We start from the raw sequence: 21,890 nt of genomic DNA, 5'->3' as shown, positions 1-21,890 counted from the left end.
TCTCCACCCATCCTCCAGAATGATAACAAGACAGGGACTGAAACAAACATGTTTCATGAAGAGCTGCTGGCCCTTTAAGACCCAGCACCCATGCTGCCTCCTCCAGGTAGCCTGCCATAAGGGCTTCAGTCTTCACTGCAATGCAGGGGTCGTTGGAGGGGAGCTGACTGGCTCCCAGCTCCCCAGAATCCTGCCTCCTCCCTTCCCTCAAATTCTAAGGATTTCTCAAAGCCAATGGGCTGTGAGGATCTGCCAAGTCCCCACCTGCCAGCCCTCACCTGCTCCCAATCTCTGACTCACTTGCTCTGTTCCAGCCATACTGGCCTCCTCATGGCCCCTCCAACACATCAGGCACAGCCCAGCCTCAGGGCCTTTGCACTGGCAGCTCCCTCTGCCTGAAATGCTCTTCCCCAGATGCCCCCCACTTTTACTTCCTTCAAATCCTTCCTTAAACGTCACCTTCTCAGTGAACACTTCCCAGGCTCCCCTATTTTATATTACAAACCCCTCATTCCCTGACCTTCTCCTTCCCCATTTCTGCCTTAATTTCTCCTGAGTGCCTGTACTACCATCTAAAATGCTATACGTTGTTGCTTTTGTACTTTATTTACTTTCTCTCTCCTTCAAGCGATGGGAGCTCTGGCCAGGCAGGGACTTTTGTCTGGCTCACTCCCTGCAGGGTCTCAACCCCTAGAACTCCTGTCGGCCCACGGGAGGCACTCAACACATGTTTGTGGGGTGAGCGGAGGCAGGGAAGCAGGCCGGCGACCCTGGTTCCCCAGGTGCCTGGGGTGTTTGCACCTGTACCCCGCCCCCACCCCATGCCACTACCCCGTCCCCAACCACCTGATCTTCTTGGCCACCTCCTCCAGGGGGACGCCGCGGCAGAGAGCAAGGTGGCAGAGGTGCAGGAAGGCCATGCCCAGGCTCTCGTTCTTGAAGTGGTGGATCTCCTCGTCGCTTGACAGCTCCCCCAGGGACACCACATCATTCACGAAATCATGCTTGCCCTGGGAATGGGGGAGACAGCCCGCCCATTTGCTCTCTTGCTTCTGGTCATCTGGAGCAGGGACGGGCCCCCAGCTGTTTGGAAAGGCCAGACACACAGTGCGCGCACCTCCCCTTCCCAATCTGTTGTCTGTGGTAGACATCACTAATCAATCCCAGCACTCTTGTCTATGCAACCCGGAAGCATGGTTCAGGCAGCCAAAGGATCTCAGAGGGCATGAGTGGAAACCTGAGCCCTGTTTCCCCAGTCCTGCCCACACCTGCTCAAAGAGGTACTCAAAGGAGGCTGGGTCCAGGAGTTGTACCCCCTGCTCGGCCTGTTCTGAGGAAGCATCAGGCCCTGGGGGCCTGCAGCGGTGCACAGCTGGCTCCTGAGAATTCATGCCATGCCAGTTCCGGAAATAAAATCTGCAGGAAAGGAAGGGGCAGGTCTGGGCCTCATGGAGTGTCACCTCGCTCCCCTATGCCAGGGGAGCTGGAGGTTGGCATGTGCTCAGGTCAGCTCCAGGACTGTGCCCACGGGGGACGGCATGAAAGGGGCCAAGCCTTCCAAAGGGCCTCTGCCCACCTCATGCGGAAGTGAAGCATCAGGCTTGTGTCTCTGCAAATTTCCAGGACGTGGTTTGGGGGCAGCCAGACTTGGGCCTGGGCATCGAAGAGGGCGAAGAGATTGAGGCAGGGTGGAGTGATGCCTGGAGCCAAGAAAACATGAGGTCAGGAGCTGCGTTGCCTGTTGCCATCAGCCCTGCGGTGCACGGGACCCCCCCCCCACTCCCCGTCCCCCTTCTCATTCCTTCCCTGGGCTTCCCCCCTCTGCCTCCAGCTTAATCTCCCAGTGCTAATGGAGCAGAAGACAATGCAGCCAATTGATCAAGCTGTGGCCTCCAGGAAGACTACATTTCCCAGCCTCCTCTACAGCTAGGAGGGGGGCCACTGGACTGGTTTCTGGCCAGTAGGATATGGGCAGAGGGAAGGCCCACCAAGACAAATGTCGACCATCTTCCCTGACCTAGGAAAGCCAGAGGTCCCTTTTGCCAGGTGGCAAAACTACAGGATGGAGATGAACTGTCTGACCTGCAATAGATTTCAGGTAAACCTTTAAAAATCATAAGCCAAGACATTGTGGGAATGGGGTTTGTTACTGCAGCAAAACCTATCCTAGATTGACTAACACAACTCTACAAAACCCTGGCATTTTGCCCAGTGTCTCTCTGACCTCCAGGCCTGCAGAAGCATCCAACTATTTTCCAGATGTTTCTCCCTGAACATGCCAGGACCCCCTAGGTGTACCTTATTCCAAACTGATCTCATCTGCACTCCCCAAACCTGCCCCTGCCAAAAACTTGATCCTTGTCCTCAACTCCTCCCACCCCTCCACATCAACCTGGTCTGCAAGTTCTGTCCTTCTGAATCTTCCCATTCTCCAGCATCCATCAGCTTCCTTCGAAACCAAACCCAGCCCCATTCCAGCCTCCTGGCTTATGTCTCAGCCTCTGGATTTGCCATCATTCCACACACCAGCTGTCCAAGGCTTCTTTCTTTTCATGGATATCATTTTAAATACTTATTAAAAAGGCCACTCAGAAGAACTTACAGAGACCCATGCCCTAGCAATGAGAAAAAGAAATAAAACTTGGCAGATACGACTCAAGCCCCTGTCTACTACTCTTCCTTTCCCCACCTTCAAAGACGTCAACACACTCCAGATGACAGGTGTAACTCTGGGCCGTTCCTTTTTCCTGGCTGTATAGTGTTCTGGTGCACAACCATACTGCAATTCATCTGTGCCTTCTCCTACTGATGGGTTTTGAAATGGTCTCTCATTTTTCACAACAATTAGGTCTGTAGGGGGGTACATCTAGTAGCGGACCTGCTTGCCCTCAGGGACTGCACTTTCAGCTGTGTTGATGTCACATTACTCTTCAAAGGAGCTGCATCCAACTGCACTGTCTCCTGCAGGGCAATGCCTCCCTTGTGAGGCAAAGTCCCTGCAGTGGGTTAGAGCTGTACGTACCCCAGAAACACATGTTCTGAAACCTAAACCATTCCTGCGGGTGTGGACCCATTGCAAATAGGACCTTGTGCTAAGATGACTTCAGTGAAGGCATGGCCCACCTCAGTCAGGATGGGTCTTAATCCTATGGCTGGAGTCCTTTCTGAGCAGAATGAAACTGAGACAGACAAAGTGAGAAAGTCACGGGAATCAAGAAGCTGAAATATAATGGAACCCAAAGGAGAATGGAGAGGCCAGGAGAGACCACCATGTGCCTTGCCATGTGACAGAGGAGCCTGGACTCAGGGCTGCCAGCAGCCTGCCCTGATGCCGGTCTTTGGGAAGAAAGCAAGACCTTAATGCTGCCTCGATTTAGGCTTTTTTCTGGCCTCAAAAACGTGAGCCATTAAATTCCCTTTTTTTTTTTAACCTACCCATTGCATGGTATTTGCTTAAGCAGCCAAGGAAACTGAAAGAGTCCTTAAGAACCAATCTCAGTTCTGGTAATGGAGAGTGGTGATGGTAGCATAACATTGTGAAAGTTACTGAATTAAATACTTGAACATGGTTAAAATAGGAAACTTTAGGTTGTATATATGTTACCACAATAAAAATTTAAAAACCACACAGAACTGTACAATACTAAGAGTGAACCCTAATGTAAACTGTGGACCTAACTTAATAACATAATTATAATAAACCTGGTTCACCGATTGTAAAAATGAACTATGCAAAGGCAAAATATCAATAATAAGGAAAACTATATGTGTGTGAGAGAGAGGTACATGGGAACTCTGCACTTTCTGCATGATTATTCTGTAAACCTACAACTGCATGGATGAATGAATATGTAAAACAGACCTACTGTCTGGCTTAAATCTTCTACGGCTCCCCGTTGTCCCCTGAGAAAGTCTGCCCCCCAGCAAGCATGGTCTGTTATGTTCTGGTTTCAATTCTTACTTCCCCTTTCGACCTATCAGAATGGACATTCCAGTTGCTTTGAAGGGCTTTTGCTTCCTCAAACAGGACATGCTGTCTGGGTCCTCTGCCCACGCTGTTCCCTCTGCTCACGCTGTTCCCTCTGCCTGGTCCACTTCACGTCCCCCAGCAAACCTGTCTATGTCCTTGCAGGAACGGCCAGTGACGGGAAAATACAAGGTGTGGTGGAAAGCCATGGGTGGGCCCTAGTTCATTCTGGGGTGGGGGGGTGGGGGCAGAGAGGGTCCCTTCTAGAGGACGGGACATGTTAGGGGAGTCCCCTCGAGAGGCCTTCAGATTAAACCGCACTTCTGAGTACATCCACATCAGGCTCTCTATTACCAGCTCTGGCTCCCCGCTGCTCTCAGGAGAAAGTCTAAACTGAAACTCCTCTCTCTGGCATTCAAGGTGCAGTAAGTTCTGGCCCTGGCTTTCCCAGGTCACCCTTGCCACCCCCACAGTCTGTACTCTTTGCAGAAGCCAGAGGGTACCTGTGAGCACGGGAGCCCGGGTACATCCCCCTCTGCCAAGGACCCTCCAAGCCTTCACCTCACTTCCCGGGGGCCCATAAGACCCTGCATGCTCTGCCCCGTCACCTCCCAACCCTCACCTCCTCTCACATCCCCGGGCTCACTCTGCTCCAGCCACACTGGCCTCCTCAGTGATTTTGGCAAGTCCCTACCCCAGGGCCTTTGCACTTTCCGTTCTCTCTGTCTTGTTCTCCCATCCTCCAGACAGCCCCATACTTCCTCCTTCAACTTTTTTTTTTCCCTTTTTTTGGCATGGGCAGGCACCAGGAATTGAACCTGGGTCTCTAGCCTGGCAGGTGAGAATTCTATTTGCTGAGCCGCCATCACACTGCCCTCAACTTTTTTTTTCTTTTCACTTTGTATTTTAAATAATGTCAAACTTGAAGGACCATTGCAAAAATAATGCATGCACACCGATGTTTATGGCGGCATTATTCACTATTGCCAATGGATGGAGGTGGCCCAAGGGTCCACCGACGGGGGAGTGGTAGGATGAACTGTGGTGTATACTCATGCTGGAATATTGTGCGGCTGCAGAAAGGAATGAAGTTGAGAGGCATGCAATAAGGCGAATGAACCTTCAGGAGATTAGGCTGAGCAAAATAAGCCAGAAACAAAAGGACATAGATTGTACATCCCATTAGCATGAACTAACTGCAATGAAGGTCTGAGAGTAAAAGTCAAAAGTCAGGAAACAGGAAGTGGACCGAGAGTGGGCAATCGATGCTAACGAGTACAGAATGTTCAATAAGGTTGACTATAAAGTTTCAGAAGGGGACAGCACAAGCCTGTGTGATGGCAGCACAGTACTGTGAGTGTGGTTAACCGAGCTGAGTACGACTGTGGTTGAAAGAGGAAGGCTAGAGTGGTTTTTTTATGTCACCAGAAGGAAAGCGAGGGGATAAAAACTGGGACTATATAACTTAGTGAGAGCTCGAGAGGATAATGGTGGTGGTTAATTGCATAAATATAAGGAAGTTCTTACATGAACTAAAACAAATGTGCGTCACTATTACAAGGTGTAAATAACAGAGTGTTAGATGGGAACAAATACAATTAATGTAAACTAAGGTTTACAGTAAACAGTAACATTGTAATATTCTTGCTTTAATTTAAACAAAGGCACTATACTAAGGCTAAATGTCAATAATAGGGAGATATCAAGGGGTAAGGGATATTTTCCTTCAGAAGAAATGAGGCTGTTCTTATACTGACTGTAATGGTGAATGCATAACTACGTGATTATACCAACAACTCTGTGCACTTAGGATGGACTGTATAGTGCGTGAATAAAACTGTTAAAAAAAAAAGAAAATTACATTGAGAAAAAATAATAATACAAAACCCATACAGAATGTGGGGCAGACAATTAAAAAGGATTGGCAAAAAAAACTTTTTAAATAAAAATAAAAAGTACTGGCAAAGTCCTCTGAGGGATAGGGATAAAACATGGACCTATTAAACTTTACCACCAGGGAATCCCCTGATACTATGTCAAACATTAGGGACAACCAAATCAATAGGCCAAGCCCTTGATCTTGAGACTTACTCTTGTGAAGCTTATGTAGGTAGCGGAGAAGCTTAGACTACCTGTAGGCATGCCTAAGAGTTACTTCTGGAGGACCTCTGTTGTTGCTCAGATGTGGCCTCACCCTCTTGAAGCCCAACTTTGCAAGTGAAATCATTGCCCTCCCCACTGCATGAGACATGACATCCAGGGGTGAAAGTCTCCCTGGAGGTGTGGGAGATGACTCCCAGGGATGCATCCAGACCTGGTACCGTGGGATCAACATTCCATCCTGACCAAAAGGGGGAAAAGAAGTGGAACTAATAAAGTATCAGTGGCTGAGAGTTCAGATAGAGTCAAGAGGCTATTCTGGACGCGACTCTTAAACAAGCTTGGCTACATATTGCCAACTCCCAATCATTCCTGCTAACCCTAAAGAACACCTAGGGCTCTATCTGAGATCCTACCAAAGTTTCACACACTAAGATGACTTTCTAGAAACCTACAACCTCCAGATGGTTCCTAGGCCAGAAAAGTCCTGAAATCTAGAGGGCCCAGCCTCTCCAAAACATCAACTAGTTCCATCCCCTTATCCCATATTATCCTTACCCCTTCCCAACATGAAAAAGTTAGAATGGGCATAATGCAAAATACCCCTAAAGGTGGGGAGAAGGATCAAAGGAGAAGGAGGAGTCATAACAGCAAAGACAGGATTTAACAGGTGAGTAAGAATGCTGAATCATTACACTGATATTTCTCTTACTCTCCAGTGTCCTCGAACAGCCAGAAGGAAAAACCTGAAATTGCCGAACTGTAACCCATACCAAACTTTGAAATCTGTTCTGTAACTACTTGTTACAGTGTCCTTTGAAATTTGTTCTTTTGTATATATATTTCACAATTATATTTTAATTTAAAAATTAAAAAGAAAAACCAGAACCTCATACACAGAACTCCAACACCCTCCCTACCCAGAATCTCAGATTCAGCAACTTCTACCACTTCACCACAGCTGCCCAATCGTTCTTCCTATCCATCCATCTAGCCTCCCACCCATGGGTGACAAGAGGCCATACACTTCATGCTCTTTGACCACTTAATACCTCCCTGTGCATTTCCTAAGAACAAGGACCTTCACTAAAATGTAATTATCAGGTTCAAGAAATACACTCACTTCCTGAAGGTTTTGTTCTAAAAGCACCTCCTCGGGGACATCTTCCCTGACCACCCCCCCAGGAGTGTACCTCTGGCCCCAGCACCACCTCTTCCTGGCACCTTTATTCCCCCCCTGTACTCGCCGGCCTCTGGCCTCCCACGCCGCTTCCACACTGACCGCCTCTCTCAATCTCTTTCCTACTGGAATCCCAGCTCTGCACAGGACGCGCTGCGGGGCCGGCAGGCAGGAGGTGCCCGCTGGGCGTCGGCAGAGGGACTGGACGGACAGAGCCCGGACTCACCGACTTTGTGTGCGACGTGGATGCAGACCTCCTCGGCAGTCAGCGAGGCCTCAGTGAAAGTGACCCAGGGCTCTCCGCCGCCCGGGCCAGCCCAGTGCAGGAGGACCTTCAGGCCTGCCATCGTGGCCACCAGCTGCGCTCCGTCGCTATCGGCCTTCCTGCCCTGGGCGGGGCCTCCCCGCTGGCACAGAGGCATGCTCCCGACAGTGGGCTCGGCTGTGGATGGACAGCCCATCAGCTCCTCCAGCCTCAGCCAGGAGGCCTGTGAGTGCCTCAGCATTCCGCACAGCCAGCTGCCACCCCATGGAAGATTCTAGGCCCCCTGAGCTGTGTGACCTCGGCACCCAATTTCTCCCCTCCGAGCCTTGGTTTCCACATCTGTGTAAGGGAGCTGAGGGATGCACCCCACCTAATAAATCCATCAAGAACATTAAAATTGCACCTTCCCCTTCCACCTCTGAAAAATCTGCACCAATATAAAAATCTTCTCTGACCCCATCCTCCCAAATAACCATATGTGTCAAACAGACCTGAGAAAATACTTGGGAAACCATTTATCTGATTAGGGTTCATTATCTATAATATGTATAGGACTCCTACAACTCAACAAAAAGATGAACAACCCAGTTATAAAACGGGCAAAGGATTTGAATAGACATGTCTCCAAAGAAGATATACAAAGGGCCAATCAGTGCATGAAAAGATGTTCAGTATCATTAGCCATCAGGGAACTGTGAATCAAACCCACAATGAGACACCACCTTAAACTCACAAGGATGGCTGTTATTCAAAACAACAGAAAATAAGTGCTGATGAGGATGTGGAGAAATAGGAACCCCGAACGTGGCTGCCGGGGATGTAAACTGGTGCAGCCACTGTGGAATGCGGCTTGGCAGTTCCTCAAGAATTTAAACAGAATTATTATTCGGTCCGGCAATCCCACAGCTATTGTATATATCCAAAGAAACTGAAAAGTCAAGACTCCCATAGATGTTTGTAAACCAATGTTCATAACAGCATTATTTATCATATCCCAGAGGTGGAAATAACCTAAGTGACCATTAACGCATCACTGCATAGAGAAAATGTGGCTTTGTCGATACGACGGGTTATTACTGAGCCATAAAAAAAGAATGAAGTCCTGATACAGGCTACAACATGGATGAGCCTTGAAGACATCATGTTAAGTAAAATAAGCCAAACAGCAAATATGATATGTTTCCACTTATATATGAACTTTCTAGAATATGCAAATTCATAGGGAAAGAAAGGAGGTTACAGGTTAAGGGGAGGGGTGGAGGGAGCGGGGAATGGGGAGTTAACGCAGTCCCTGTTTGCTGTGATGGAAAAGTTTTGGTAATGGATGTTACCACAATCACCAAGAAAAAGACAGACAGACAGACCTGGGGATGAGTCCGGGAATTTCCTGGGTCAACTGAAGCAAGTCACTGAGCCACCTTAGGCCTCAGTTTCCCCACCTGGAAAATGGGGGTGCCATCAAGAGATGGCTGTGACTGTGTTTCAACGTAGTTCTGCATGTCGTACCTTCAGCACAGCCCTTAGCACATGCGTAAAAAAAAATACGATAAAAACAAGGATTCAATCAAAATGACTGGTTTCATTTTCGTGATATTTTCTCTTTCAGGAGAAGATTCCTGCCACCACTAAGGTCCCAGGCCAGCCCCTCTGGACTCCCACTCTAATCCAATCTCAGAGCTTTTGGGATGGGGTCCAGGGTGGAATGGCTCCTGAAGCCCCCAGTATCACCAGAGAGGTATTATCAGCAATTCCCCCCAATGCTACTGATTTAAGACAATGATAGGAAAACAGTATGTTGCAACAGCTCAATGTCAGATTCCTTGGGAATCTGCTTTTCTCTGAGGCTGCTGTCTCCTCTGGAAAATGAGGACACCACAGTCTTCTTCCAAAGACTGCTGGAAAGATTCAAGGAGATGAGGCAGGGAAAGCACTTGGCACAGGGCCCGGCAGCCCTTCATAAATGTCATTACTGATAGCTGGATATATTTAAAAATTCTCAATATAATCTTTAAGCTGGAAAATGCCTACTATGGTCTTCAGTAGCTTAAAAAAAACTGTTTGGTAATCACTTCACTCAAGCAACCTTGAATTATATTTTAAGCATAAAAAGCCCTTGTTAAGCTAGTTTGTGGCTGGTCTAATCTCAACACTCTCTGATCTCAGAAACCCTCCCTGACACTCCTGCAGGAATGAAACATTATATGAACTAACATCTGCACCTTCCTTCTGTTGCAGGACAAGATCAAGGCCTGAAAGGGGAACAAAGAAAGAAGGGCACAGCAGATAACACGTCCACTAAACAAAATGAAGCAGGCGACCCTTACTCAATTTAATGAATCCTGTGACTTTTACTTAGTTGGGATTTTTTGTTTTGCTTTGTTTCTGCTTTCTTCTGGACCTTTGCCATTTCTTTGTCTGTTTGGGGTTATAAAAGCCTAAACCCTTCCCACCCCGAACTGGTCTTGGAAAATGTTTCCTCCAGTGCCCTGATGATGGACCTTCAAGAAACTCAAGTTCCCACCAAAATAAAGAGACCTGTGTCTCTGATGCCGGATCAAGCGGGCGTATTTAGTACCATGTTTTCTAACGGTAACATTACTCATGTCTGAGACGAGACCCTGGGGGTGGGGATTGTGGGGCGCCACATGGCCTCGTTTCTGTCCCCCCAAAACCCCGAGCCAGCTCAGAGGATGGGGTCTGGGGGAGGCCTGCCCCTGAGACGCTGCACCCCCGCACCCCACTCCCACCCTACTCCCCCACACACCCCAAACCACCCACCCCGGCTGGCCCGCGCCACGAACCCCCGTTTTACAAGGCGCAGCCGACACCCCCGCCTCCCGCTCCAGACTCACCCTTCCCGGGCCTCGGGCTAGAACCCTGAACCCCGCCTAGAAAGCAGCCGCGGACTGTTCACCACCGAAACGCCTCCTCCCATTGGTCTGCTGAAACGCACACGTCCATTGGCCGTCGCTTGTTCCGTAGCGGGTTCTTATTGGTCCCAACGCTGCGATGGTGGCGCGCCGATAGGTCCCTAGCCTGACAGGCTGAGCAGTCGTGATTGGCGGGATCAGCGGCCGGAAGTGCTGCCGTGTCAGCGATTGGCTGACATGGGGCGGGCGGAAACGGACTTGAAAGCGGTTGGCAGGACCTGGCGGAAGCTGGCCGTGATCTCTGCTCGGCGTGGCCCGGGCTTCGTTTGGCCCCGAGGGTCGGGGACTCAAGTCGTGAAGCCCCGCGTCCTCATCTTGGCATGCAAGGCCGTCACCGGCCGCCGTTTCAGTACTTCAATCCCCTGCCATGTGGTTCCCGCTTCCACTAGGTCCTGCTCTAAACCTCGCTGGATGTGCGCCCCCTCCTCCCCAGGGAGCGTTTCCGACCACTTGCTCACACCTTTCCCGCATCACTTGCAGCCGTCCTCTGAGCGCCGTCCAGGCAGCATCGCGATGTCCTACCAGATCCGAGTTCACTCCCAGCTCGGGAGGTCGCCGCCATTTATCAAGAGAGCTGTCCGCTGGCGCTTTGCACGCCTTCTCTCATTCAATCCTGAGAGTAGCCCCTCCCCAGCTCCGAGTGGGGACTTTTATTAACCGCATTTCGCAGAGGAAAAAAAAAAATGGAGGCACAGAAAGGTGGAATAACATTCCCAGGCCACATAGTGCTTGAGGACAGAAGTAGGAACCATAACTGCATGTGACAGCAACTCTAGATGTGAGGAAAGGCAGACCCTCCCGACTGGGCAGCTTTGGAAATTCAGTGCGAAGATGCAGGTAGAGAGTCAGCCCGGCTGCGGGGGCTTGGGGTGCTGGGAAGCGAATAATGAGCTATCCATCCCGACAAGGGAATAATAATGCGGCTAGGAATAGAGTAGGGGGCTCTGTGCTGATAGGGAAACATCTTCAGACTGATCATACATGTATATAATAAAAGAGGGGAATAAAAAGAATGTATGGATTTGTATTTCCGTGTGCCTGCTTAGCCCATCTCTGGAACAAATCAAAAGGAAAATAGAAATATCGGTTCCCTCTGGGAGGGAAGCCTTAGGGTCCTGTTTGGCTGCCCCTTTTCTCTCACACCCACCTCTGGTTCATCAGTAAATTCGATGGGCTTTGAAATCTGTCTTCTAATTTGGCCCCCTATTGTCTCATGTCTGGGCCAAGGCAGTAGCCTCTGCTCTGGTACCCAGCTCCTGCCCTGTCCTTCCTGCATTGGCCAGAAGGAGCCTGAAAGTGACCTAAGGCAGGCAACGCCCCTCATCTGCTCAGAACCCTCCAAGGTTCTTGTTTCACCCAGATGAAAAGCCCAAGTTCCCTCGCCAGTGTCCACAAGGCCCTGTCTGGTCTGCCCCCATCACAGTTCTGCCCTCTCCTCTTCCTGCAGTCCCCTCGCTCACCCCGTTCCAGCCCCATGGGGCCTCCTTGCTGTTCCTCCAACACACCAGGCACTTCTTTTTCTTGCCTTGGGACTTTTGTGCTCTCTGTTTCCTGTGCCTGAAATATGGTTACCCGAATTTTTGTATGCTCCTTCCCTCGTTTTCTTTAGATCTTCAAATACCAAATTGCTGTCGGTGTGCTTTCTGAATTTATAAACAGATTCCGTACTATACTTGTTCTTCTAACACTTGACTCTGTTTACTCAGCGATATACTCCTGGGGTTCATTCATGTTGACTGGTAGGTCAAGAAAGCTCCTTTTCTCTGCTGTAGCATAGTCCTCTGTACATATCCATCGATCACACCTTAATTGTCCATTCTCCTGTCGATGGCCTTTTATGTCATTTCCAGTTTTGTTGCTACCAGGGACATTATTGTGTGAAGACATAGGGGCGGTTTTCTAGAACAGTAATTAAAACCAATCACCCATTTGTATGACACCTGAGGCTCAGAGTTAGGGCTCTGAAGCTATGAAAGTCAGCACCACCCCATACAGGGACTGTTAAAATAGTTGAAATAAGTGATCAGACTTTGACTACTGATATGAATGAAGCTGACTGGATAGGACTAAGGTAAATCAGAATACAGGGTAAAGGATGATATGATATGGTCTATATTTTAAAACTTCAACTATATTTCAACTTCTGTGTGAAACCAAAGGGAGAGGTGTTTATTTGGTGCAAAACTTATATCCTTGGTAGCACACTATCTAATTTAACTTGTATGGTTGGTTTACTTGAACACTGTAATTACATGGAATCTTGAATAGGGTGTGAGATCTTGTTGGTTTGTACAAGTTAGTGTGATGCCCTGATATATGCCAGAGTAATTTGGGCAGAGAATAAAACAATATTTGCAAAGTCCCCTTGGGGGACTGTGGAGGAAGGAAGAAATATTTAACTTCCCCACCTGGGGAACACCTGATATTCACGCGGTATTGGGGACAGCAGTTTAATAGGCCAAACCTCTCTTTCTAAGCCAACACGGAGGTGAATTCACTGCTCTCCCCAGTATGTGGGATATGACTCCCAGGGGTATAAAGCTCCCTGGAAACGTGGGACAGGACTCCCAGGGAGGAGCCAGGACCCAGCACCTTGAGATTGAGAAAGCCTTCTTGACCAAAACCGGAAGAGAGAAATGAGACAAAATAAAGCTTCAGTGGCTGAGAGGTTTCAAACAGAGTCGAGAGGTTATCCTGGAGGTTATTCTTTTGCATTATATGGATATCCCTTTCTAGTTTATGGTGTATTGGAGTGGCTGGAGGGAAGTACCTGAAACTGTTGAAGTGTGTTCCAGTAGCCTCGATTCTTGAAGACGGTTGTATCACTACATAGCTTTTACATGTGACTGTGTGATTGTGAAAACCATGTGGCTGACATTCCCTTTATCCAGGGTACAGACGGATGAGTAAAAAAAGAAGGACAAAAATAATTAAATAATAGGGAAGTGGGTCAGGGGTGAAAAAAAATTTCTGTAGATCGCAATGCTAGTGGTCAGTAAGAGAGAGGGATAAAGGGGATGGTAGGTGTGAGATTTTTCTTTTTATTTCTTTTTCTGGAGTGACACGCATGCTCTAAAAAATGATCATGGTGATGAATGCACAACTATGTGATGATACCTCGAGCCATTGATTGTAGACTTTGAATGAACTGTATGGTGCATGAAGATATCTCAATAAAATATTAAAAAAAAATTAAACAACCATGATGACAATCACACAGGCCAAGAAATACCCCCTCACCACTCCCCAGAAGTGCCCCATTATGAATCAGTAAAATGCCATTCTCTGTCGCCTTCACCTGCTGCATTTTTCTTCGCAGCCCTTGTCACAGCCTGACATTTCCCAGGACGTTGGTTTCAGCGCCCGACTTAATGGCTGTCGGTGCTCTGCTGTGCTCCCAGCATTTGGACTCATGGGCGCCCAGCAGCAGGTATCTGATAAGCAAGTGCCGGTGGAGTGAATGGCCTCTGGGACCGTCTGGGCTGGGGTGGCAGGGAGCCTAGACACGCTGGCCACCGTTCTGCCCGCTACGGCAGGGCTGGTTATGCCCTTCCGGCCTGAGCTTCCTGTGAGCCCTGGGGCGTGCAGCCAGAGGAAGCCATGGGTGCCAAAATCCTCAACAGCCAGCCCGGAAGAGGTGGGGGAGCCGCCACTGGGCTTGGAGAGGACCAGATGGATCCGGAAGAGAGGGACAGGAAATGTCAGATGGGGTGACTCATGCAAACAATGATGGCAACTAAAAGAATCCAATATCTAGGAATAAATCTAACCCAGGATGTAAAGACCCTCTATTCAGAAAACTCTAAAACGTTGCTAAAAGAAATCAAAGGAGACCTTAATAAATGGAAGGACATTCCATTTTAATGGACTGGAGGATTACATATAGTTTAGATGTCAATGTTACCCAAATTGGCTTGCAGATTCAGCGCAATCCCACTCAAAATTCCAATGGCCTATGTTGAGGAAATAGAAAAGCCAATCATCGAATTTATTTGGAAGGGCAAGGGGCCCCAACTAGGCAAAAACATCTTCAAGAATGAAGTCGGAGGACTCATGCTGCCTGACTTTAAAGCATATCGCAGAGCTACAGTGATCAAAACAGCATGGCACTGGCATAAAGACAAACATATTGATCAATGGTGTCAAGTTGAGAGTGCAGAGATAGACCCACACATTTGTGGTCAATTGATTTTTTTTTTTCCAAATGGAGTGTGTGTTTTTTTTTTCATTGGCGGGCACCAGGAATTGATCCCGGGTCTCCAGTGTGGCAGGTGAGAACTCTGGCTGCTGAGCCACTGTGGCCTGCCCTCAACTGATTTTTTTTTTTTTTTTTTTTTTTTTTTTTGCATGGGCAGGCACTGGGAACCAAACTATGGTCAATTGATTTTGTTGTTGTTGTTGTTATTCCTCCCACTTTGGCATTTTAAGGATAGTTTTAGCTATTCAAGGTCTCTTTCCCTTCCAAATGAATTTGATAACTAGCTTTTCCAAGTCACCAAAGTAGGTTGTTAGGATACTGATTGGTATTGTGTTGAATCTGTATATCAATTTGGGCATAATTAACAACTACATTTATTTATTTTAAATAAATAATAGGGGAACAGATGTTAAAATAAATTGAGTAGAGGGAAATACTAGTGGTCAATGAGAGGGAGGGAAAAGGGGTATGGTATGTATGATTTTTATTTCTTTTTCTGGAGTGATGTATGTGCTGGTTTGAAAGGATGTATGGACCTGAGAAAAGCCATGTTTTAATCAAAATCACATTTCATAAAATGGCAGCATAATCCCTATTCAATGCTGTGTGTTTGAATCTGTACTTAGATCATCTCCCTGGAGATGTTTCCCAATTAAGAGTGGTTGTTAAACTGGATTAGGGGAGATGTGTCTCCACCCATTTGGGTGGGTCTTGATTGGTTTACTGGAGTCTTATAAAAGAGGAAACATTTTGGAGAATGGGAGATTTGGAGAGAGCAGAGAATGCTGCAGCACCACGAAGCAGAGAGTCCACAGTCAGAGACCTTTGGAGATGAAGAAGGAAAATGCCTCCCGGGGAGCTTCATGAAACAGGAGGCCGGGAGAGAACGCTAACAGATGACGCCGTGTTCACCCTGTGCCCTTCCAGCTGAGAGAGAAACTGAGACCATGTTCTCCATGTGCCTTCTCACTTGCGAGAGAAACCCTGAACATCATCGGCCTTCTTGAACCAAGGTATCTTTCCCTGGATGCCTTAGATTGGACATTTCTATAGAGTTGTTTTAATTGGGACACTTTCTTGGCCTTAGAAATGTAAACTAGCAACTTATTAAATTCCCTTTTATGAAAGCCACTCTGTTTCGGGTATATTGCATTCCGGCAGCTAGCAAACTAGAACAATGTAAATGCTCTGAGAAATGATCATGGTGGTGAATATACAACTATGTGATGATATTGTGAGCCATTGATTGCACACCAATTATGGAATGTTCATATGTTAAGAATGTTCATGTTGTATGTTGATTGATTTTATTAATAAAAGTTAAAAAGCAATATATATATATAATAAAATTTATATATATATATATATTTTATTGTAGGGTGGTGCGATGGTGGCTCAGTGTCAGAATTCTCACCTGCCATGCTGGAGACCCGGGTTCGATTCCTGGTGCCTGCCCATGCAAAAAAAAAAAAAAATATATATATATGTTTTATTGTAAACCTTAACAAACAAACATGCAAACATTCTTGACATACAAACATTCTACAATTTCATCACATGGTTGTATATTCATCACCATGATCATTTAAAAAAAATTTGCTACTCTCCAGCAAAAGAAATTAAAAAGAAAAAAGAAAAAACTCATATATACCATACCCCTTACCCCTCCCTCTGACTGATACGGTCAATCGATTTTTTTTTTTTTTTTGTATACTGTATGACTGTGTCACATTTCATTCTTTTTTCATACATGTATCCCCTTATTGCAGCACCATTTGTTGAATTTTTTTGTTTGGCTTGGTTTTTTGTTTGTTTGTTTTTGCTTGTTTGTTTGTTTGGGAAGTGCATGGGCCAGGAATTGAACCCAGGTCTCCTACATGGCAGGCGAGAAGTCTACCATTGAACTCCCCTCACATCCCCAATCAATTGATTTTTAAGAAGACTGCTAAGTCCACTCAATTGGAACAGACCAGCCTCTTCAACAAACAGTCCTGGGAGAACTGGACATCCACATCCAAAAGAATGAAGAGAACCCCTACCTCACACCTCATACAAAAATTAACTCAAAATGGATCCAATATCTAAATGTAAGAGCCAGTACCATAAAACTCCTAGAAGAAAATGTAGGAAAGCATCTTCAAGGTCTTGCATTAGGCAGAGGTTTCTTCTTAGCCTTGACACTCAAAGCACAAGCAAGGAAAGAAATACGTAGATAAATGGGGCCTCCTCATAATTGAATACTTCAAAGGACTCTGTCAAAAAGGTGAAAAGGCAGCCTACTCAATGGAAAAAAAATATTTGGAAGCCATATATCTGATAAGGGTTTGATATCCAGAAAATATAAAGAAATCTTACAACTTATCAATAAAAAGACAAACAGCCCAACTGAAAATGAGCAAAACACTTGACTAGACATTTTTCCAAAGAAGAAATACAAATGGCTAAAAAGCCCATGAAAAGATGCTCAGTATTACTAGCCATCAGGGAAATGCAACTCAAAACCACCGTGAGATATCGTTTCACATGTGTTAGAATGGCTGCTGTTAAGCAAACAGGAAACTACAAGTGTTGGAGAGGACACGGAGATATAGGAACGGATTCACTGTTAGTGGGAATGTAAAATGATACAGCCATTGTGGAAGGCAATTTGTCTTCCTATACAGGATGCTAAGTATAGAGCTGCCATATGATCTGGCAATCCCGCTGCTCGCTATATACTCAGAAGAACTGAAAGCAGAAACGTGAACCTCTTTCACTGATTTTCATAGTGGCATTATTCATGGTCGCAAAAGATGGAAGCAACCCAAGTATCCATCAGCTGAGGAATAGATGTACTAAATGTGGTAGAAACGATGGAATAGTATTCGGCGTTAAAAAGGAATGAAGTTTTGATTTTTGTTACAACACAGATGAACCTTGAGGACATTATGTTGAGTGAAGTAAGTTAGACCCAAAGAAACAAATATTGCACGATCTCACTGGTATGAGTTAATTATAGAAAGTAAAGTTGGAGAGCTAAAATCTAGAATACAGGTTACCAAGGAGATAGAAAGAGGGCGGGGAATGGCAGAAATTTGTAACAAGGTTGAATTGACGTGTTTGGAAGTGGGTAGAGGTGTTGGTAGCACATTGAGTGCGGTTAACAGCACTGAATTGTGAGTGTGATTGTAATTGAAAGGGGAAGTTAGAGTCTTGTATGTCACTAGAAGGAGAGCTAGAGGATAAAACATGGGACTGCATGTATTAGTTAGGGTTCTCTAGAGAAACAACAAGGAACACTCGCAAATATAAAATTTATAAAAGTGTCTCACATAACTGTGGGAATGTAGAGTCCAAAATCCACAGGGCAGGCTGTGAAGCTGACGATTCCGATGGAGGGTCTGGACGAACTCCACAGGAGAGACTCACCAGCCGAAGCAGGAAGGGAACCTGTCTCTTCTGAATCCTCCTTAAAAGGCTTCCCATGATTAGATTAAGCATCACTCATTGCAGAAGACACTCCCCTTTGGCTGATTACAAATGGAATCAGCTGTGAATGCAGCTGACGTGATCATGATCTAATTCTATGAAATGTCCTCATTATAACAGACAGGCCAGCACTTGTCCAACCAAACAAAAAGGTACCACCACTTGGCCAGGTTGACACATGTCCCTGACCATGACACTGCATAACACAGGGAGCCCTAACGATGACTGCTTAATAGTATAAATATAAACATGTTCTTTCAGGGTTGCAAGGGTAGTTCAGTGGTAGAATTCTCCCCTGCCATGCAGGAGACCCGGGTTCAAATCCCAGCCCATGCACTTCCCAAACAAACAAACAAAAATCCAACAAATGGTGCTGCATTAATGTGATGCTCACATGGAAAAAGAATGAAATATGACCCTGCCATGCAGTATACAAAGAAAAAAAAAGTTCTTTCATGAACCAGAACCAATGGACGTCACCATCACAAGGAGTGAATAATAGAGTGGTATATGGGAAAAATTCTCCTACTGCAAACTATGGACTAAAGTTAACAGCAATAGTTTAATATTCTTTGACCAACTATTATTGACATTGCCCCTTAGCATTGGTCTGGGTCAATGCCACTCATAATGGGGGGAAAGGGGTATGGGATTTTATTTTGGGAGGAGTAATGAAAATGTTCTCAACTTGTTGTGATGAGTGAAAACCTATGTGACGCCACTCTAAACCACGGATTGCCCAGTTTGGATGGATTGTATGGTGTGTGAATATATCTCAATAAAACTACTTAAACAAACAAACAAGCAATGATGGTGATAACCCCAGGAATAATCGAGTATAGCAGTAGCCCCCAATTTCCCGCCCCGATTGCTGAGCTGAGGGGCTGGCTGTATACAGCCTGCTGAGCTGGGGCCAGCACCACGACTTGATGACTGAAGACAGGGGCCAAGGAGGCCACGAGTTGCCCCCCACCCTGGGCCCGAGGCCTCCTTCCTGAACCCCTACATCACAGAAGAGGGTCCAGCCCAGCACCACACCTTAAGGAAGGGTTTGGCCTGGAGGGAGGCGGGGACCCAGTACATGGGACTTTCAGAGCGAAAAGGGGACAGCCCGAAGCCGATGGGGAGAGGTGCCCGCTCCTCCCCTGTGGGCTTTCAGGAGGAAGCTGGAGTCAGGGAATTTCCCCGACTCAATGAAACCCGAAGAGAGGGAACTTCCCAAGCTGCCGCTGGGCTGGGGGGAAAGCCAAGAAAGAGTTGGTAAATTCAAAACAAAATCCCTTCACATCCGTTCGAAAGGACAGGTTCAGGGAACGGTCAGCCCCCTCCCCAAAACAGTCATGAGGTTGGTTTCCTGGGAATTCTTCCTGGGAAGTTACCCGCCCTGTGGGTCACGTGTGTGCATATGACTTCTAGAACATTCTCGCAGTCCGTGGCAGGTGGGACCCGCAGTGCCAGTCGCGAGAGGAGACAGGGGCGCAGGTCGATGCCAAGAAAGCCTGAGTTCAAATCCCTGCTCGGCCAACCGGGCCATCATAGGCTATGCCCTAACCTCACCATGCCTCAGTTTCTTCGTTGGGCAGGACTAATCAGAGTCCTAATCTGAGTGACATGTCAGGCACATTCGAGGTCTCAATATATGTGAGAATCATAGGATGGAGCCTGGCACAGAAAACTAGTGCTTCTCACTTTTTCATTTAACCGGATTTCTTGGCAGTGGTTCCTTTCCGTTACACGGAGTTCTATCTTGTGGATTTGTTTTATTGTGAAATATTTCTGGCATCCCCAAAGGTGGAGAGGGAGTCAAAAAGACTATCCACTCAGGTTTAAACAAATAATAAAACAGTGTAAATAGTGGAAGAATTCGGGCTGCCTTTCTCTCCCCGCTTTCACTCACCCCCCCCCCCCGCCCCAAATAGTCTGTAAGAGCAGAGACTTACAAGAACCTAAATGTCAGGCCAAAAGGGCTGGTGGGAAAAAGACAAAAAGGGGCTGATGGGTGCACGGGTGGCTCAGTGGTAGAATGCTCGCCTTTCACATGGGAGGTCCGGGTTCAATTCCTGGACCATACACCCCCACCCCCCAAAAACGGGGGGAGGCTGGTGAAAAAAATCAATGATCTAGAGCCATTATGGCAACCTGGGAAGAATGAGGAAGCGCTAAATTATAGACAAGGAAAATTTGCCAAGCCACGCTGCCCGGTGAAAAAAGCAACATGCATCACAGATTACAGAATATGCTGTGTTTGGTGTAAAAAAGCGAGGGAGGGGATAAGAAGATGTTTGCCTTTGCAAAAAGAAACCCTTGGAGGAAGTGCAAGACACTGTTGACAAGATTAATGTGATGCCCGGATACATCCCAGAGTAATTTGGGTAGAGAATAAGAAAGAATTTGCAAAGCATTCAATTTCCCCATCTGGGTATTCTTGATATTCTCTCGAGCAGTGGGGACAATTAATTCCATAGGCTGAGCCCTCGATCTCAGGGCTCCCCCCTATGAAACTTATTCCTGCAAAGGAGAAGCTAAGACTACTTATAACTATGCCTAAGAGTCACCTCCAGAGAAGCTCTTTTGTTGCTCAGAAGTGGCTCTCTCTCCAAGCCAACTCATCAGGTGAACTCACTGCCCTCCCCACTATGTGGGACATGACTCCCAGGGATGTAAATCTCCCTGGCAATGTGGGACAGAACTCCCGGGATGAGCCAGGATCTGATATTAAGGGATTGGGAAAACCTTGACCAAAAAAGGGGAAGAGAGAAATGAGAAAAAATAAAGTGTCAGTGGCTGAGAGATTTCAGAGTCGAGAGGTTATCCTGGAGGTTATTCTTATGCATTATGTAGCTATCCCTTTTTAGTTTATGGTGCATTGGAGTGGCTGGAGGGAAGTACCTGAAACTGTTGAACTGTGTTCCAGTAGCCTTAATTCTTGAAGACAATTGTATAACTGTATAGTTTTTACAGTTTGACCGTGTGACTGTGAAAACCCTGTAGCTGACACTTCCTTTATCTGGAGTATGGACAGATGGGTAAAAAAAATAAGGATAAAAGACAAATAAACAATAAGGGTGTGTGTGTAAGGGGTAAGAAAATTGGGTAGCTGGAAATACTAGTGGTCAATGACAGGGAGGGGTAATGAGTATGGGATGTATGGTTTTTATCTTTTGTCTTTTCATTTCTTTTTCTAGAGTGATGCAAATGTTCTAAAAATGATCATGGTGATGAATATGCAACTATGTGAATATTATGAGCCATTGATTATATACTTTGGATGGACTGCGTGGCATATGAAGATATCTTAATAAAAATGTAAATAAATAAATGAGAGAGAGACTGTCAACAGTAGTTTCCTGTGGTCCTGAGCAGAGCGGAGTGGATGGAGGACGGCAAGGGCAGGTACTATATCACACTGCTTACTTTTTATTATTTGATGCTTTAAATCCTGAGTCTCTGCCAGGACCCAAAAGCAATGAGGCCACCCAGAAACTCAGTAGCCAAGAGAAAGAATATTTTAATGCAATATTTGAAACAGCCAAAATCCATGCAAAAATATCTACGAGGAATATGTCAAAATTTTAAATGGACGGAAACAGAAGAGCTGAGCTTTCTTGGAGCTCAAAGCAAAAGGGGAAATCAAGAACACTGATTCTTTGAACGTTTTCACAATAAAGAATTGAAAACAAGTCGACATTCTTGTCGACATTCCCCAGCTTTTTTTCAGAAATGGAAAAGCTGGTCCTCAGATTCATATGGAATTTAAGAGGTCCCCCAAAAGCCAAAACAAT

The 21,890-nt window shown here is 46.5% G+C and overlaps 1 protein-coding gene and 1 long non-coding RNA gene across 5 annotated transcripts in view; one reads left to right on the top strand and one right to left on the bottom strand.

The window, feature by feature from the left end:
- Window positions 1–10,483, bottom strand: part of TYK2 (tyrosine kinase 2) — a 28,050-nt gene extending 17,567 nt beyond the window's left edge. For 2 of the 4 annotated variants that reach the window (XM_077121842.1, XM_077121844.1), the window contains exons 1-6: window positions 10,365–10,483; window positions 8,877–9,031; window positions 7,474–7,689; window positions 1,577–1,700; window positions 1,269–1,416; window positions 847–1,010 (exon numbers count right to left, since the gene is read on the bottom strand). In XM_077121842.1, coding sequence (XP_076977957.1) covers window positions 847–1,010; window positions 1,269–1,416; window positions 1,577–1,700; window positions 7,474–7,669 — 632 coding nt within the window. In that variant the 5' untranslated portion in view covers window positions 7,670–7,689; window positions 8,877–9,031; window positions 10,365–10,483. The remainder of the gene's footprint in view (window positions 1–846; window positions 1,011–1,268; window positions 1,417–1,576; window positions 1,701–7,473; window positions 7,690–8,876; window positions 9,032–10,364) is intronic. The other 2 variants (XM_077121843.1, XM_077121845.1) reach the window with 2 other exon arrangements.
- On the top strand, window positions 9,125–9,863 carry LOC143650717 (uncharacterized). The gene is made up of 2 exons (XR_013159646.1): window positions 9,125–9,247; window positions 9,748–9,863. It is a non-coding gene; the product is annotated as an uncharacterized LOC143650717 (long non-coding RNA).
- Window positions 10,484–21,890: the final 11,407 nt, after the last annotated feature.

The sequence above is a fragment of the Tamandua tetradactyla genome, chromosome 11 (assembly GCF_023851605.1).
Source record: "Tamandua tetradactyla isolate mTamTet1 chromosome 11, mTamTet1.pri, whole genome shotgun sequence".
Taxonomy (NCBI): Eukaryota; Metazoa; Chordata; class Mammalia; order Pilosa; family Myrmecophagidae; genus Tamandua; species Tamandua tetradactyla.
This window is presented reverse-complemented; position numbering and strand designations above follow the sequence as displayed.